The 18957-nt window shown below is 40.7% G+C and overlaps 1 protein-coding gene across 1 annotated transcript; it reads right to left on the bottom strand.

The window, feature by feature from the left end:
- Positions 1-1064: 1064 nt before the first annotated feature.
- CHST10 (carbohydrate sulfotransferase 10) lies at positions 1065-18712 on the bottom strand. Its single transcript, XM_063392587.1, has 6 exons — positions 18389-18712; positions 13536-13670; positions 10657-10754; positions 7825-8059; positions 5475-5580; positions 1065-3615 (listed from the first exon to the last, which is right to left on the bottom strand). The coding sequence occupies exons 2-6, from the start codon at positions 13633-13635 to the stop codon at positions 3078-3080; spliced, it is 1077 nt and encodes a 358-aa protein (XP_063248657.1). The 5' UTR covers positions 13636-13670; positions 18389-18712; the 3' UTR covers positions 1065-3077.
- Positions 18713-18957: the final 245 nt, after the last annotated feature.

Raw genomic sequence — 18957 nt, forward strand, 5'->3', positions numbered from 1 at the left:
ACAGAATACATTTTAATTTAATTTTTGTCTTTGTTAGCTGAGATAAGAGGCCAAACTGTAGGGAGCACTAGGGAAGGGAGTCCATTAGAAACCAGGAGCTCCATACAAGCAGATACAGTAAAACTGTTTCCTGTCTGTACTTTTGCTAAAGCCAACATACAGCATGGACTGTCTAACATAAAAGGAATCTTTTTCCTCCTATTTTCAAGAAAATTGCTTCAACTCAATATCCTTGACTTTCCTTTGCAAAATGTGGTTAAAATGGGCCAAAGGATTCAAAAGCTGCAGAGGAGAGACAACAAAGAGACACAGATGCACAAAGTAAGGATGTAATTTTGTTTTCTGAAGTTGTAAAAATAATAAGAAAGGAGAAAGAATAATCTGGGCCAGCAGTTCCAAAAATGACATAAGTATCATCTGCAGTTTGAAAGTGGTATGCAAATAACATCTGAACAGCCAAAGGATGTTTGTGCATGCCACTGAGACTCCATAAAAGCTTTGTGCAGAGTACAATCTAGCTAAAACAAACCACAAGCATTTAATTTATCATAACTGGCGTGGCAAGAGCCTCCTCCCTAACACAGCACACTCTGACTGTCCTGCCTGCACTGCAGCAATTTAAGGAGAGCCCTACCACACCTTGCCAAGGACCATCATGGTATAGAAGTTTCCTCGAGAGATATGCCGAAATTGCACCATTGTTACTTCAGCCGTGTAAGGAAAAAACCCCCACACCTCAAGAAAGCAAGTATAGCTCAGGAACATAAAACTGAAAGGAGAAACTTTGCGTTTGAATTGAAGAAATGATAACGTGCATTCCAGTTCCAGCCTGAAAAGCACAAGAACACAGAGATGGGAGAGGATTATCCACCTCTCCCTAGGTTAGTCCACAGCTCTGTTTACAGATGGCTGAGGGAACTCAATGCAGAGAAAGATATCAGAAAAAAATTATTATTACTTATTATTTATGTAGCACTTTCCATCTGGCAATTTTTAAGCAAGCAATACATAAATAATTTACCAATAAAAAGAAAAACATACATTGACCTTCTGTGTGATCAGTAGCTTATACTTTCAGAGGAAAACAATTCTACTTTATTAAACTTTAAGGCCTGAATTTACTTTACATGATTCACTGTTACATTTTAAATTGTCAGCAAGGCAATCAATCTAGTTATTAGCTCCAAAATGTATTTATCAGTGTATTTTGCTAAGTTTCCATATTAAGAAAACCACAGAAAAACCTGGAGCTGTTATCTTTTTTTCATTGGTTAAGAACTAACAAGTTAGGGCACTGTAATTGTTGTTAAAAAGAACCAAAACAAACCAACCTGAAAAATATCCTCACTTCTGACTTTGCCACCCTGGATTGTTCTCTTGCTAAGAATGCCCAGTTAATGATTCTCCTTTATTTCAGTTCATCTGTTGAGATCTTTGAAATAATTTCCAGCTACAACAGGGCTTCCTGTTTGTGGGTAGCAGCACATGTCAGCTTGGCACAGCTTTCCTTTCACACAAGTGCAGATACTTCCTTGTATTAATACAGAAAGTTATCAAAAACATTCAGTGGCTAGATTTAAAAGCAGATTCCATAGCACTGGCTGTCATTATCATTTCTAGCCAGCAACATTATGGTGATCTGAAAATATATCTTTTGGGACCATGATTAAAAAATACAGTTCACATGCTCACTGTGACAGAGCAATTCATGTATTTCAGATATTTGGCCTCTCTCTCTTCCATGGCCTGCAGGATGAAGTGGCAGCACACTGATTTTTATTGCTGGTGAACTCAGACAAGAGACTGCTCTTTATGAGACACAATACAAGCACAAGTAAATATGATGGCTGCATCCACTCAATTCAGTTCTTTTTTTTTTTTTTTTTTAATGCATAAAATGGGTAAACAAATTTAGGTGACATTTAAACTTTTGGCAAATAGCCAATCTACCACATTAGTAACATTAATGTTAGTTATTTTTGACTTGGGACACTGTGGCAGTGAATCACTGGAAAAATCAGGGAGTCATCCTGTCTCCTTCTCTCCTTTAGCAGTAAGGAGATGAATTTTCAGAAGAACTTTCTGTTCTCTGAGGTATTGAACTGAGCAAGGCTGGATATAAGAAAAAGGTGGATTGTTAATCCAAGTAAGCAGATCTTAATGATGACATCTTGCTTATGTAATTTCTTTATTAATCTTATCTGTTAGAAGAAAAGACAAGTTAAATTGGGTGAGAGCATCTTGTGATTATTATATGTGCTCCCACAAATACAATTGATACTTTAAATTAATTTTTCTTAGCAGTTTCATATTTCTTCTATGCTCCACTTGCAGCTGGTGTTCTCACATAACTTACATAGGCAGGAGTTAAATAATCTCTTGAAAATCAAAAGTAGAATTATGAGGCTCAATACATAAGTAGTAAATACAGTAAACACTTGACAAAAATACAGAGACAACTGGGGTGTAGAACCAGTTCATTTTCTATATCTCTAAAAGCTTCTGTCTAATTAGGTTCATTTTTTGACAAACAAGAATGGGATTAGATCAGTGTTATTGTAGCAGTCACGTGACAGAATCTAGATGGTTATATTTGTCAAGCATTTAATTAATTTCTAGTCTTGTACTGGCCTCTCATTTACAAAGCTCATGGGAGACTACATGACTCTCTCATGAGCAGGAATCATTATGTTTACCCACATGTCAGGGTTATCTACAGTGAAATTGCCATCTTTATAAATACTTCACAACATTTCAAAAATGGCATTCTGTCTGGAAGGGGAAGAGGGTGGTGGCCCATTTGTTCTCTCTCTTTTTTCTTGGAGAGAAGAGGGGAGAAGTCAACTTCTGTATTTTAGATAACAGAGACTGCAATGTCATGTACTGAAAACGTGGTCAGGAAACAGCAACCATAAAAGCCCCTACTTGTTCATATGACAAATATTTCACTGAAAAATGGAGCAACATCAAAAAGCTAGAAAACAAATGGTCATTCTCATCTCTGCCAGTGTTGCAGCTGGTATTCACACAGGTTTAGATTAATCCATAAGACACTTCTTCAGATCTTATCCCAGGTGTCAGTTAAGCAAGAAATCAGGCTCACGATAACCAAAGAGTTTAAAATCGCCTTCAAATCGTGCATAGAGGCGTCTTATGTCTCTCTTGCTAATTCCTGAAAAATACCGCTCTACTTTTGTTCTGTTGTACACTGTGATGCCTGGTGGGATTGTGGGGTATGACACCAAGTGGTCTATGCCAGCTGCTTTCAAGATATACGGAGCATCGTCCTCCAGGGTTTCATGGTGTCCGATCACACTGTACGTGATTTCACAGGGAGCACAAAGTTCCACATATGTTACCCAGTGAATGATGTGGTCACCAAACTGAACATCCAGCCATCGGTGATTAGGGTCCCCCAGGTAGCGCACAAAGTCCTCGAACTGCAGCCCTTTGGTCTCTGTGCGATTCTTTCTGTATTTCCGAATGATGCCGGGAGCGATTTCGTGCCGGTACCACGGTTCAAAGCGAGGATTGTGCACAAACTTGTCTTTAAATGCAGAAATAAGTCTTTCAAATGGATCTCTAACAATAAAAAACTTGAAGTACAAATTCAGTCTAAACAGGGGAAGAAAAAAAAGTGTTTAGCATATACTTACAAAATGTACATAAACTGACCACAGACACACAAATGTGAATCTTAGAGAACCTGCATCAATATTATAATCAATAGGACTAAATACAATTTCTGTCTTCTTACCAGCAGGTTTTACATACAGGACAAAGAAGAAATAGTTTAACCTACTTTTCACATTTTATTCAAACTGGAGGAGTTTAGCTTATCTCAATCCATAATAAACAGGAGACAAAAGACACTGAGAGCTCCAAGTTAAAGATATTTGTAAAGTCACGTGACCAAGCTCAAAAAGCAAAATACACAAGGACATGGGGAAAAGTGCATTGGTGCAGCTAAATGCATATAAAAGGCTGCACTTTTCACTGGCAGGCAGTTAAATAATTTGCTGCTTAAGTATGAAAAAATTAAAAACGGTAATTTATTTTGATGTTTTGTTATGTTTTCAATAATTTCTGAGAGCACCACTGAAACGTGAGACCACAGTTTTCAAGAGAATTTCATGTATGACTGTGATACTGTAACATGTAGTATTCTGTAGTCAGATTATCTGTAGGAGGAATAAACTGAAAACAAAGTTTATTTCTATAAATAGCTAAAAAAAAACCATTGAGAGCCCAACCCTCACTGAAATACAGATGGATGTACTGGATGTGGATGGACTCCTCAGCTTGTACAGCACTTGAATTATACTTAGAAACTCCTGACTTACTCCTAGCCTCTGTCTAAGCAGGGCTAGATAGAAGTTAGCAAACTATATCAACAGATCCGTACCATCCTGCTTTCCACACCTAAAACTCTGGTAATTTCACATCCCAACCAAACCCACGGTACACATCTCCAGCACAGCTTCCATGCTGAGCAGAACACAGCAACTCAAGCAATAATGGATTCAACTTCACATCTCCTAACTAGGGCTCATCCCAGGTGAGCCCCTCCTTTCTGCAGGGCTGCTCACAGGGAGGGAGAACAGATCCACGTTCTCAAGAACGCAGTGACAATATTTTCCTTCGCACAACATCAACACAATCAAGTGACCCCAATTCTACAGGCACAGCAGTGATAAATGTCCTTGTGTCACTACATGCAACAAAAAAACCTTGGGCTGAGCTCTACTGACACGTGACCCATGTATAAAGGCGTGACTTTTCAGAATGGTGTAATGCACACAAACCCATGCAAGCACACGCTTGCAGGTGTCCACTGTCATCCTATGTCCTGCTCTCTCCATGTTGCCACCCCTTACAGGGATTATATATGGCACAGGCTCTTGTAGAGAGGAGAGCAGGCACAGTTAAAAGTCTGCTAATGTAGAAGTACTATTGCAGAGTATTTTTTTGGCTCTGAAAATAAGCAGAAGGACTTAAACAGGAAGAAAAAGTGGTTCAGATGGAAAGAAAATATTCTGGGGCTAGGAAGCACTAACAATTTAAACCTACCCAGTTCAATCCCAGTAAGTACATCTGCTGCAATGACACTCTTACCTGTAGGCAATAAGCTTTACCATACAAGACCTCAGGATGGGCTTTATCAGGATGGTCCAATTAAACCTTCAATTCTGAAGATCAACTATCTAACAACTAGGTATACATTGAATTACAGAAACCTTATATCCCAGGGAGTTGGTTGGCTCACCTAACCATATCACAAATTACACTGATGTTCTCCTTCAAAGCCACTAGGAAGGGATGTTGCCTCACAGCAGCATCTGTGAGGATAACTGAACAGTGCCATAATACAAGTGGTGGAGCAGAAACTCTCAGTTTCAGATGCAGACTTCTGCTGATTGCTCATAACAACACTGACCTCAAACCCTCCCACACTCACTGGCAGGGCCACTTACCGTTTTTTAATTTCAGAGTCACTGAAAGAGGACAAGCGTGGAAGGCCATTCTTTTCATGATCATGTACAATGTTTTCTGGGATCTCTTCTATGGAAGAAAATGCTCCTAGACAAATCAAAATGAGAGAGGAAGTGATTAATTCAAGGGAAAAAAACAGTGAGTACAAGCAAGCATGTGTGCCTTTGGCTGACAGTTTTATGTCTCTTTTCTTTATTTTTACTATTTAATGCTACTATGTTTAAAACTGTTAAATTATGAGAGATTCTGACAGTGAAGCTGAAAACTGTTGAAATTCTTTATGGTATGTGACATCAAGGTCCAAGACCAAATGGCCCCAAAATTCTCAGAAAAGCATATTATGCAAATTTCATCAGCAATTATGTCTAAGCCTGTAACTCCTCACATGTCAGTGTCCCCATTCTCTTTCCCTCTGCCTGCATAGAAATGGAGGAAGACTTTAAGGATTAACTCAGAAGAGGGAACCAGCTTTATGGCTGAGCTTCAAACACCAACAAAAATAAATGCTATGAGCTGCTTTTGGAACTGCTTCAGTGCAAAAGTACTTTGCTTTCAGGATCCATGAAGTTTTTTTAACAAGTATGCTGTGCTGAAACAAAAATTCCAATCAGAGAATACTCCACAGATTAAAAGGCACTAAAATTAACAACATAAGTCTCCAGATATTCATTTCTGCAAGCACATGAGCTGACAAGAAAAATAACATCACTTAACTCTGCTGCATTCATTTTAGTATCCTGATCCTGGAAGGTTTTCTGACCTTGAGAAACATCTCATGTGGTCCCTTGGGCTTTGGGCATAAGCCTTTACATAACAGCATCATTTCAGAATATCAACCTGCAACAAGCACAGGGTGCTAGCAAACAAGCCCGTTAAGTGAAAGCCTCTACAGCTTTCTTGTTTCCAGAACTGAAGTGAATAATACACACCATTCAGCTGCTCACTTTTCCGAATTTTTTTTTCCTGGGGAGAGCAGAGTGAGGGGTAGGGACTGGAATTGTATTTTATCAGTTTCAGGTTTTCAATTGTATTTTTTGGTACCATAGGTGAATTGCATGTGGACAACAGATGTCAGATTAGACAGCCTCAGAAACTGATATCCTGTGTTCATTCAGAGAACATATTCAGTACAAGCAGTAGCAGAGTTAGCTCCCCCACAGTGCCACAGCTGCACTTCCCTATCCTGAACCTCCACATACCGCTTAGGTATTTGGACATCAATTATTCCCCCTCAAGTATCAGTCCTGCCTTCTGAGACTACCCAGAGAGGAGAAAAGTTAGGTCAACCGCAGCAGTAGCCTTCATCAGCAGATACCAGTGCACTGGCAGCTTAAGGCAAAAGAGACCAGTGTTTATGTGGAAGCAAATTTGTATCATTATCCAACAACACAGAACTAGGAAACTCAAGGTGAAAAGTTCCCTGCTGTTAAGATGTGAATTATCCTCCACTCAGCATATCAAATACATCCCTCCCCATCCTGAGGAATTCTTTGCATATCATCTCTCAAATGCTGGTGAGAGCAGCTACTTCCAATGCCCTCATATAGTTCCATATTTAGTACTTTGAGTGTGGCTTTCATAGGTACTAAGGAACATGCACACACATAGGAATGGGCATATCTCTGCTAGATTTTTAGCTCACATTTATAAATCAAGGATGAAATTAACACTGAAGTTGTTAAAGTTAGTAATGCTTGCCAGAAAAGCTTTGCAGAGGGACACAGCTCATTTGCTAATTTTTTTCAAACACACTGATCCCTTTATTCCTTCTTTCACTATCTTTTATAACATAGCTTTGGTGACCAAACGATTGCATTAAGCACCTCAGAATATTCATAACTCTTAAGATGGTTCACTGATAGAACACACATAAGATTTCAGCAATATAGAGCAACAGCAGCTGCCAAGTTTTAACTCGCTTTCTTCATGGCTAAAATTTCTAGTCAAAAGTCAATGGCCTTTAGCCAGAAATTTCATATAATTGTTATTTAGGAACTGTAAGAGCTTGTCATTTACTTTAAAATTCTATAAATTAGTGCACCCCTTCAAAGATAAGAAACCTACATACCACATGCATATGGGTACTCTGTCATGACTCAAATAACTTCTGAGCCAAGTAATAACAAAACTTATTTTTACAGAAAGAACAGATCTCATTTTAAGGGGATGTTTTGAAAGGATGAGGAACAACTGTGATAAATGAAAAGCTGAAATTAAGTATCAGTGTACATAAACGCAGGAAGAATTCATTTTAGTTGTCCCAGTTAGAGCAATTCCATTTCCTCCTCCTCCTCCTCAAAGAAACCAACACACCCACAGAAAAGTAGATACCATTTAAAACGATTAAGACTTTTTTCCACTGTGTGTTGCCCACTTTTGGCGTCTGACAAAACAGGATCTTGTGCTTGTCACACACAAATATTCGGTCCAAGACGAATTTGGAAACTGTGGTATGAGAGAGATCTCTCAATGCAGTGTCTCTGCAGACATTCCTGAGAAGCTCAAGTCTTTCCATATGAACCAGGGGTTGGCGGATCAGATTTCCTGAAAAAGCTCTTCCAGTTGGCTTTATGAAATGCAGAGGAGAAAGAAAAAGCAAAAGTTAAAGACTTGAGTTTTCAGATCAAATTCTAAAGCATAAAAATCCCCGAACTCTGCACCCTAATGACTCCCAGATGCATGATTAAAACATTGCTACCTCTGTATTAACTAAAGGAGTAGCCCACAGTTTGCTTCCTGTGCTGCTGCTGTACATTGGTTCAGCTCTTTAACGTTACATGGTAGTGCACAGTACTAAGAGCTTTTCCATACAACAATTTAAGTCTGCTGCACAGCAGCAGGGTCTTATCTTTGGATAAAACATGCCTTGATCAAATACTGGAATTCCCACAGAGTTTCCACAACCTGTAAGAAAGCTTCTGAGAGGTCAGGACAGTATTACAACATAAATTATGCTTTAAGCTCTGAGAAGATGGTGCTGACCTATCTTGGGTCAGCAAGTGTGATTCTTGGGGACATCCTGCGCAGGCTAAGAGTTGGACTCAATGATCCTTGTGGGCCCCTTCTAACTCAGAATATTTTGTGACCCATCTGGTTGGAAAAAAAAATTAGGATAAAAGCTCTGTGGTGTTGTGTTGTTTTCTAGCACCTGTAGGTATCCAGTGTTTCCATTTATCCAAGTTGAAATAAAATGAGGTAAATAAAAATAAGAAGTAGCAGGATACCTCTCCCCAAAAATGGATGAGCTGTTTCATATTTTCTGCATTTTTCTGCAATTAAGACAGGAACCACAACCACCTCTTGCCTCACAACTGGGGGAGTAAGAGGAAAAAGGAGCTTCTCTAATTAAGAGGTGATGGGAAAGTTTAAATTTCTACTGACAAATTATCACCTTTCCACTAACTGAACAGCAATCCCCAATATCAATACAGACTGGGGGATGAACTGAGACCAACCCTGCTGAGGACGGGATACTGATGAAAAATTGGATGTGTGCTGGCAGTGTGTACTTGCAGCCCAGAAAGCCAACTGCAGCCTGGGCTGCATGAAAAAGCACTGTGGCCAGCAGGTCAAAGGAGGTGATTCTCCCCCTGTTCTTTGCTCTACTGCCACCTGGAGTGCTGCATGCAGCCCTGGGGCCCATGAGGATGGTCAAAGCTGGAGCACCTCTCCTATGAAGACAGGCTGAGACAGCTGTGCCTCTTCAGCCCAGAGAAGAAAATGCTCCAGGAAAACCTCACTGCAGCCTTTCAATGCTCACAAAGGGCTTGTAAAACAGACAGACATTTTAGCAGGGCCTGTAGTGACAAGACAGGGATAATGGTTTTCAAATGAAAAAAAAATAGGTTTCAACTTTAGGAAGGGTCAGGTGCTAGAACAGGTTGCTCAGATCAGCTATGGATGACCCACACCCAAAATGTTCAAGGCCAGGTTGGATGGGGCTCTGAGCAATGTGGCCTTTCATTAAGGTGTCCCTGTCCATGGCACAGGGCTTGGAACTAGATGATCTTCAAAGGTCCCTTCCAACTTAAACCATTCTGTGATTCTATGATTTTAGGTACAGCGTCCAAACGACAGATGAAAAAGGAATTATTTTACTTTTTGTCCCAACCTTGCATAAGGAAAAAAAGTCTACTTTTTCTGTTTGTTACTCTTCTCTAATACCCCCTGCTCAGAATGTAATCTGAACAGATTTTTTTATCTGTCCAAAAAATTCTTTCTGCATGCAACCAAAATGAATGTTGTTATTCTACATTTCATGCTGTCAGGAAGTCAAGAGGGATTTTTTTTTAGATCCGGAAACCTTACTATCCTCTTCCATACTAGTTAAGAAAGCTATTAAAACTCACTATACACATCTGCCAGCCTTCTACTGAGCAGAGGGTTTTTCCCAAGTATTTTGAAAGTAACTTAAATTTCATGGGTTTGAAAAATGAAAACAAAAGGAGTCATGTTTATACAGCTAACCTACCTTCCATGCTGCATCACACAGATACTTTATACATAAGATGATGTATGTATTAATGCAAAAAAAAATATTTAGCCCACTTTGCAACTGGTCTCAAATTTACATTTGTATAAAGGATTTTCAGAGTTTCATTGTCAATTTACTGAAAGGACAAAACTATACATCTAAAAGATCAGCTGGTATTGACTACTATTACGTTCATGTTCTACTTTGGAAAAATGCTGAAATGTGAAACACAAAGATCACAAAACACGAAAAATAAATTGACACTGACAAAAAGAAACAGAGAGATTGGGCAGAAATCTAAGAAAACAGAGAAGACACAGGCTTGCCTTCAACAACAACAAACCTGATTGTTATGGCAAGACAGAATACAAGTAATCCAAAACTGGGCCATTATATTAAAAAGGCTAATAAAAACAACTGTCCTGACTTGATAAAGGAGTACTGTAACAATTTTCTCCTGGAAATGGAAATGCATTAAGTCAAATCATTCAGATGAAACAAGACAGCAGGTTACTGTAACAAACCACCTTTGTGAAGTTAAAATGAATTCTGTCGGCTCTATCTAAACAGAACAGTCTGAATAAATAATTCCTGTCTAGCAATTCATCTTAACAACAGGAAGCCCTTCCTTAATCTCTTGTTTTCTTCTACTCTTTAATACCCATAACCCTTATCTCAACAGTATGCACCTGGAATTCTTCAGGCCAATGTTTTTCCTCTGGCACATGTACCTCCTCCACTTTTGTCACAGCTGTCAGTATCAATGGCTCTTGCTTGGCACCATAGCCTAAAGAAGGAAGAGAGGTAACAGAAGTACAGAAGATGAGGAGAAGGCAACTATTTCTGCCTTACAACTAAAATATACAAACTTTACTTTCTGTATTAAGCTTACAAAACATTAGGATTTGTTTCTGCATGGAATGGTCCCAGACAAGACAGACATAGACTTGAATATTTTAAAGGATGTACTCTGTGAGAATTCTGGATGCCAACTTCATTTGAGTTTTATAAAAGAAACATACCCATCATATTTTACTTGCTTTTTTTGGTTGTTTGCTTTGCTTTTTTTCTAAAAAGTGTGCAGAGACACATCAAAGTCTTGAATCCAAATACAGCAATTGATAGACAATTTGGTATAACTATGGGGACTTGCACATAGGAGATTTTTATTTTTCAATGAACTTGCCAAAGGATGTCCAAATAAACTTAAATCTATCAGGTTCCTCTCTCTCCTTGTACTAGTAGAAACATTTCTTCTTTTGTAGACAAACTTACAAGAAGAAAAGTGTTGTTATGGACACCCTTTTACTTCTGTGGTGCTCTAAGTAAGCACCTATAACCAACAATAAAGATCCTCTATTCCTTTATTACTGGACCAATGATCTTCCTTAGAGATTCTCACAACAACAAACTCAGCTGATACTCTTGTTCTTTTTTACAAATTTTACAGCAGCTAATAGCTTGAGATCAAATTAAAGCATGTAAGGAAGAACCCTTTTCATCTTTTGCATTTAGTATGGTACAGAAGAACAAAAAAGATAATACTATAGCTTTAATCTACACTGCGCAGAAAGATCAAAAATAATTTGAAGCAGCTTTCCCTAACTACAAAGCAAAAAGAACATGATTTCTCCCTGAAAATTTATTTCCATCCATATTGGGTTACTTTTCCCTTCATATAGATTCTTCTATGAATAATGTTTCCTCATCTACATCCACAGGGGCTTACTGTCTCATGGTTGAGAAAATGCGTGCACTGCCTATGTTCTTTTCTTCAGGGAGTACTCTACTCTGCCTACACTGGATTTTAACAAAGGGCACGCACGGAAAAGCAAGTTAAAACTGAAAGCAATGTAAGCATTCAAGCATTCAAAAACTGTAATTATTGCTGTGCACAGACTTACTCCATGGTGTTCTTCTGTAAAATACAAGTAATCTGATTCAGTGAAAGAGCAGTTGAACTATTTTTCACTATTGTGTAAAAGCATGCCTGTAGATGCAACTAGGAATGATGGATAGAAACTTGCTCCTTAAGAAGTTTTTATTGCTCATGCACCCAAGGCATCAGTAAAAGGCTTAAACAAAAAAACATTGATTCATTGAGCATTTGCTGGGTTTATTCTATCTGCTAAGAAGACACATCCAAATAAGCAAAATTTCTGACAAGTCATATTTTATTAAGTCTAGAAGAGCTTCTCCAGGATTTGCCATGCTCTTTGGACTTCCTCCAAAATTCTGTTGGTATATTCAAAGTATTTCCCTTCATTAGCTTTATTATAAACACTCTAACACATATATACACTTAACCGTAGTCATGCCTTTGCAGGACAAACTTAAGAATTTATATATCATCTGCTCAGAGAACTATTCAAAAGGAATGGAAGATTCATCATAGAAAAAAATAAAAAAGAAAAAACTTGGCAAGCCAAGATAATAAAAAGCAATCAAATGCAGAGGCTATGCTCTAGTAATTATTTTTTTAAACTATATTTTAATTTTCCTGACAAATTCTGATGAAAAGAACCACCCAAAGAATAACTGAGCTGGGAAACAAGAGTTGGCATAGAGTGAAATACTGGAAGATACAACTACCTAACATGAGACTAGCTGATTTGCAGATGCACCAGGACAGAACAGCTGGTCCAAGGAAAGCTAAGTTAGTCTACAGTTCTCTTCTGTAAGTCTTGCTGAGTAAGTCATCACATAGATGCATGCTATTTATAAAGGTACACCTAATGTATTTATCCATTATCAAGTTAGTGAACAATATGGCCCAAGTGTCAATACTTCAAAAGTTACATATTTTTGGCATGTTTTAGGAAGATACAGAAACACAGACCTCTTAAGACTTGAAGTCATATCATCACCTTCACACAAAGCTCTCAGTAGGATGGCTTTGTAAGAGCAGCTCCCCAGCAGACACAAAACTAACATGCTGTGTGGTGTCATCAAATGGCTTAAATTCCTCTTCATCTTAATAACATCTCAGCTGCTTAAGCTAAGCAAAAGCCTATAAGCTGTTTACAAGTCAAACAGCAGGGGATAAAACTGAATGCAAGAAGCAGGCCAGAGGTGGCTAGGCAAAGAGCATTGCAAATGAAATAAAACTTTTCACAAGTTTCACGTAAAGCCTCAGCCACAAGACAAGCAGTAACAAAAAGACAGAAACTAGTATCATGTGAAATAACTCTTCAATACCTTCTGAGTCTCTTCTGACTTTAAACAGGTAATAGTGCTCTGTTGTTTTTGCACATAACTTCTACCCCTAGTAGATCATGATACTGAAACTAAATGTATTTGAAAAAGCAGACCTACTAAGACAGTACTGCCAAACATGAGCCCTTCTGCTCTTAACCACCAAAAGAATCTCCTCTGATGTTAGATTTGCAGACTTCTAGCAAGGAAAGGAGCTGAATATCAGCACTCTCACTTCCAGAAACTTAGTTGTTCTGTTCTCAGTCCTACTGAAGAAATGATAACATGCCAAGAACTACTTTTCATAGAAAAGAATTTGTGTGAAGCACTACTCAATTTTAGCTTTAATGTTCGATGTGAGACAGAAACTTACCATCTGGGTCTTTAAAAGTCAATGTGATAAACTTGCTAGCAACCATGAACATGAATATCACCCAAAAGCATGCAGCTAGCAGCAGCCACTGGTGGTGCATGTTGTCAGATGTGAGCCATATAAAGCTGGCACTTCCTGTTTGAAAGAGAAAAAATTGACACATTAATTATTTTGTTACAGTTTAGAAAAACACTTTCCATAACCAAAAATAAAATAGAAAAAAAGTATGTGTGTCATAAAACATAGCAGCAGATTTCACTTTTTATTTTTTGTTCATTCAGCTGTATTTTTAACCAATATTAAAGCTGAGGGAATGTAACCACTGGCTGCTATCAAAGGGAGGCTTCATTCCTTCACCTCTGTGTACAGATTCCCAGCCCACTGCTTGTGCTGATAGCACTGTCTGACTGCCTGGGGAGACAGATCAGCAAAACCCCATTTTTTGTAAAAAAGAGTTTATTTCTTGATTTAGCTTAGCAAGACAGCCCACTGTAGGAAAGGAAGGGAGAATGAAGAAAGCTCTCAGTGGTAGATGTAACATTAGAACTGTACTTGGCTATCCCAAGTCAGCTAATTACATCGAACGTGGACTCTTCCCCTGTCCAGCCTACAGAAATGAACAGGCTGGATGCTACCAAGCTGGAACACTAAGCTTAAGCTGGCCAAATATTTTTCAGTTTCCTTGCAGCAGTGCCTTCTACCTGTAGCTGTATCCCTCAGGTAAGCCTCAAAGACAGAACTTCCCCAAGGGTGCAGGAAGGGTTATCCAAACAATTGAGACTGCAGTTTTAATGTGTAAAGAAACCACCCACAGGAACTGACTGAATACACACAGTTCTATCCTGATTTTTGAAACTATCTTAATAAGTTATTTCTATAACTGTAAGATTAAATATAAGGAAACCAATGATAAAAAAAGATTGATGTTGCCAGCCACTAAGAGAAATAGAAAATTTTAAGCTGTATCTTTAGCTGAATTTCCAATTTCTGATGGGCATACACATGGGAGTGGACACCAGGTATCTGTGAAAGCCCCACTGCAAATAAAAAAACAACCCACATCCAAAAACTACAAATGTAAAGCACTATTGTCTCTACTGTTGCTGGAGAGATAAGACACCTGAGGGACTGAACTCAGCTGCCGAAAGGAGAATGCTTCCTTTTGAGGACACATGCAATACAACATCTGAATATTTAACCAAAGAGGATCTAATACAAAAATTTCATACAATGACATCCTCACAACAATCCTGTAACTAGCAGCAGGATCAAACTCAGTCTTAAGGTAGCCATATGCAACTTCACTGAGAGTCACTCTGCATGGTTTGTGATCACAACTTCTATACAGCCATTTAAGTGAATTGCCAAGGAATACAAGAAATGCCCTCATTCCCAGTTACAATGCAAAAAAAAAAAGGTTAGTTAATACTTCTAAGGAAGTGTTTATTAATTTTTTTCAGTCGTATACCAGTATTCCACCTTATTCATTCCCTAAAGCTTAATACAAGAAGCAAGCCTGGTTTTGACAGACATGTTTCACCATGTCCACCTGCAAAGTCACTTACAACTATTACAGGTGCCAATTGTTTTTCCAACTTGCTTTTGCCTTCCAGCAATGCAAATGTTTCCAGGAAGAAGTCTCTCTACAGCTGACAGCAGTGAACCACCTTCAGGATATGCTGAAAGCCTGTGCAGGCAGTCAATCAGTTCAAAACAGACTTGGGACCCAAATGATGTGTGCAAAATGTGTAAGAGGAGGAAAAGAATTGAATATCTCCAGTTAAAGGGGGAAAAAATTGGCTAGGATGGCAGTGTTCAGGCCTACTTTTATCTTCTCAGTGTAGCATTTTTCAGCTTGGCTTCTGAAAGTTCCTTTCTTTCCCCCCTCTTCTTTCATGAGTCCATTTTTAAAGACTTCTAAAAATACCACACCTAGGTATCAACTGTCTTTTGGACAATTACAGGTGCTGTGACCTCCATTAAGACAATGTTTGTCATCTCCTGGTTTTGGTTGCAATTCCTTGACTGACAACTGACCACGCAACATCCAAAACATGTTTCTTCGTGATCTGGAAAACTGTTGACCAGGAAAGGCAAACATCATAAGAATTCCATCAGACTGGCCTCTTTTCAGCTAAGTAGTTCAAAAGTTATTCCCATCCTGCTACTGCACTACTGCAAACCTGCCCTAAGATTATGCTGAAAACCACCAGGTCTCAAAGGTCCTCATTTTTCAGTCTGCCATGAAATGTACCTTCTTCCACATAAGCACTGAGATTTGTTATCTTTAATCTCAGATACCACATTCATTTCCAGCTCTCACAGAAGACAAAAATTTAAATCAGATATCAAGACATAGAACTGTAGCAATGACATTTTTTACTTTTTAGATAGCTCTGCTAAAACCATGAGAACCGTTCAACATTCAAAACACTGAATGCAGCAGAACAACAGAAGCTTCCAGAGAACACTCTGCAGGAGGAAAATCTCTAACCATCAGCTATGGGCTTTTTAGAGGTATAATGAAAAGTGTGGGCCAAACCTCCCTGCCCAACTCAGAATATTTGCTCTACATAAAAGAGTGTGGAAATGGCCTCCATAGCATCCCTGCTAGTCTGCCCACTTCTGTAACGGTGATGGATGCACATCATTCAGTAAGGACTATTGATCTATATCCCCTTATGTAATTTATGTATTGAATTTCTAAGAAATTGTGTTAAATCACATGGGAAATGCAGTTCCTGTGTGCTCTGACCTGAAATGCAGTTAGTGGAGAGATGACCCTGCTGCCAGGTCCTGTGCTGTAGGGACAGGAGAGCATTTCAGCCACTCACCTACAAGCAGTACAATTCTCGCCTTAAGGACAGGGTTCAGAGAGCAGTAAGGGGTCAGAACTGCAGCCATAAAGAACCACCACTTTTACCCTTCAAGATGTGGAAGATGAGAGGAAAACATTAAGCAATTTTGTCTGCTCTTTTTTTCCTTAATGTGCACAGGAAATCCACAACCATACTCATGAATGTAAGAGCCTTGTCAGAGGATCTGTCATAACGTAATTATGATGTTAGTACACTGTTACTCACTTTCTAGCATCCTCAAGTATACCTGTATCAGCAGCTCATCACAGGTCTCAAGAAGCAGAACTATTCGAAGTTACAGAAAGGAGTACCTCAACCATTATGCTCACTTAAATGCAATTACTAGTACTTTTTTAAAAAAAATAAGGTGTTTATGTTGTTTCTCTGTCTCTACCTTTAATTTTTTTATTATTTTCACTTAGGGTAATTGCATTTCCTATTTTTTTCTATTTTATCTTTAACCTTTCTGCATTTCTGTTGCCTCTCCTGCACTTATTTTCTAGTAAATACATGTACTAACTTTTGTTTTTTCTCTTTAAAAGGCTCCTTCAGCTTCCAAAACAGTCTTCTATTTCTGGTTGTCTAAAACACAATTTTTCTTTACAAGTAGACAAAAGCACAAAATATGCTGAAGGTTTAGTCCATTTTCTCACAGCTTTCTGGTTACTTTCTCCCTCTTATTGCAACGCTACAATTTTTAGGAGCACAAGATCACAAAACTCCTGTCCCTACCAATTCCTCTTACCTTCCCTCTCAGGACTACCACAAAGACAAATTGTCACATAGCCCTCAGATTAGCCAGATGAAGGGTTTTGCATGAGAAAAAATGGGATCACCAATCACACACACCAACACACAACACAAGAACTCAAGACACAGAGCTGCAGGCTTGACCCACGGCCCGCAAGTAACCTGCTACCTCGAATAAACACTCATTCTTTGCAGAAGACTGCTGTCTTCGAGAGAATGATGGACAAAGCAGGAAAGATGAAAGCAGCATTAAAACTCAGTGCACAGTCTCTGCTCTGCAGCCTATGCTGCTTGCACAAGGGCTCCTTGGCAGGACAGTCCCTGCACACATCATCAGTGGCAGTGACACACCAGGAGGTTCAAACTTACATCTGCTTGCCCATCAGCTTGATGATTGATATCAGTGGAAACGGGACTGGTAAGGATGGCCAAGCAACAGCTAACTGCGATAACCTAATCCATTCTCATTAATTCTTCCACTGTGTTATCTTAGAGGTAAGAAAATCTAGCCAATTTGTTATATTCATAAAATTTTTCAGACTAACATATATTAGTCTGATACATATGAAACTATTGCTCCTTTGGCAAGTTGCGTGGTGCTACTAAACGTTGTAACATACATGGTAACAGGCTGGTTCTTTGCTGAGGCTCTCCCCCTCCCGAGGGCACTAACAAGCCTGTGTGTCCTTCCAGCCCTGCTGGGGCCCGGAGCGGTGCCTGCGCACGCCGTTCACCTGTCAGCGGGATGGGATCCAAGGACTAGGGCAGCAGGACCCGGGGCCAGACCCTGCCTGCCCTCCGGACGCCGTGCCCTGTCTGACAGACACCCGCTCCCTCTGCAGCGGGCACCCCACGCTCTTCACAGCTGGGAACAGCAGCGGCTGCTCTCTCCCCTGCGTCCAGGCTTCTCGGGTGCTCCTCTCACTCCGTAAGACCAGGGCTGTCCCCGCCAAGAAGAGGGGACAGGGCCGTGCCCTGACCGGCAGGGGACGAGCCGAGGCAATGCCCAGTCCCAGCCCGGCTGCGGGCGCAAGGACCTGGGGTGAACAGACATAAACTTTTCCCGCTCTGGAAGAGGAGGACGAAGCCGGGCGGTCTTTCCCTCACCCGGCAGGGACGAACAACACATGCCCGCAGCGCCCGCTGGCTTCGCCGCCCGACCCGGGGTGCCGGAGGAGCCTCTCCCCGGGGCTGGCGGCCGCCAGGCCTCCCCCCGTGGCCGTGCGCGGCCCCTCCCCGGCTTACCGGCCCTCCAGCGCCGCTGCCCGCAGCCCCGGCCCGGTCCCGCCTCACTCGGCGGCACGGCCGGCCCGCTCGGGCGGCCTCGGCTGCCGGCGCATCCCCCCCGCCGGCTGCGGGCGGCGGCGGCGCCTCCCCGGCCCGCTCAGCCTCTGCCGCCGCCGCCCGGCCCTGCCGCCGCCGCCTCCATTTCCTCCCGGGGCCGAGGGCAGGCCCCAGCCCCGCCGCCGGGAACGGGAGGAAGGCGAAGGCCGCCGCGGGGACGGCCCGGTTCGGCTGCGGGAAGACGCAGCGCCGCACCCGGCCGCCCGAAGGCGGGAGGGAGGGAGGGAGGCGGGCTGGGCAGCTCTGCCCTCCCCTCCCGCTCCGCCTCTCCCCTCCTCGAGCGTGGCGTTGCAGCTGGACTCACGAGTGTACACTTGTATACGTGTGTTTGGGTTGTTACCTTTGGGGTTTTAACTGTTAAAATATCTTTCGTAGGTCACTAACGCTCGTGTTTAAAAAACTATGTGTATCTGGACTCACAGAATCATTTATACTGCAAAAGACCTCAAGGATCTTTGAGTCCAACCGTT

The sequence above is a fragment of the Prinia subflava genome, chromosome 3, assembly GCF_021018805.1.
Source record: "Prinia subflava isolate CZ2003 ecotype Zambia chromosome 3, Cam_Psub_1.2, whole genome shotgun sequence".
Lineage (NCBI taxonomy): Eukaryota > Metazoa > Chordata > Aves > Passeriformes > Cisticolidae > Prinia > Prinia subflava.

Coding starts and splice junctions, on each gene's coding strand:
- CHST10 (XM_063392587.1), bottom strand. CDS start 13,635: ATGCACCACCAGTGGCTGCTGCTAGCTGCATGCTTTTGGGTGATATTC. Junction 10,755..13,535: donor GACTTTTAAAGACCCAGATG/GTAAGTTTCTGT, acceptor TTCCTTCTTTAG/GCTATGGTGCCAAGCAAGAG. Junction 3,616..5,474: donor GACTCTGAAATTAAAAAACG/GTAAGTGGCCCT, acceptor TCCCCTGTTTAG/ACTGAATTTGTACTTCAAGT.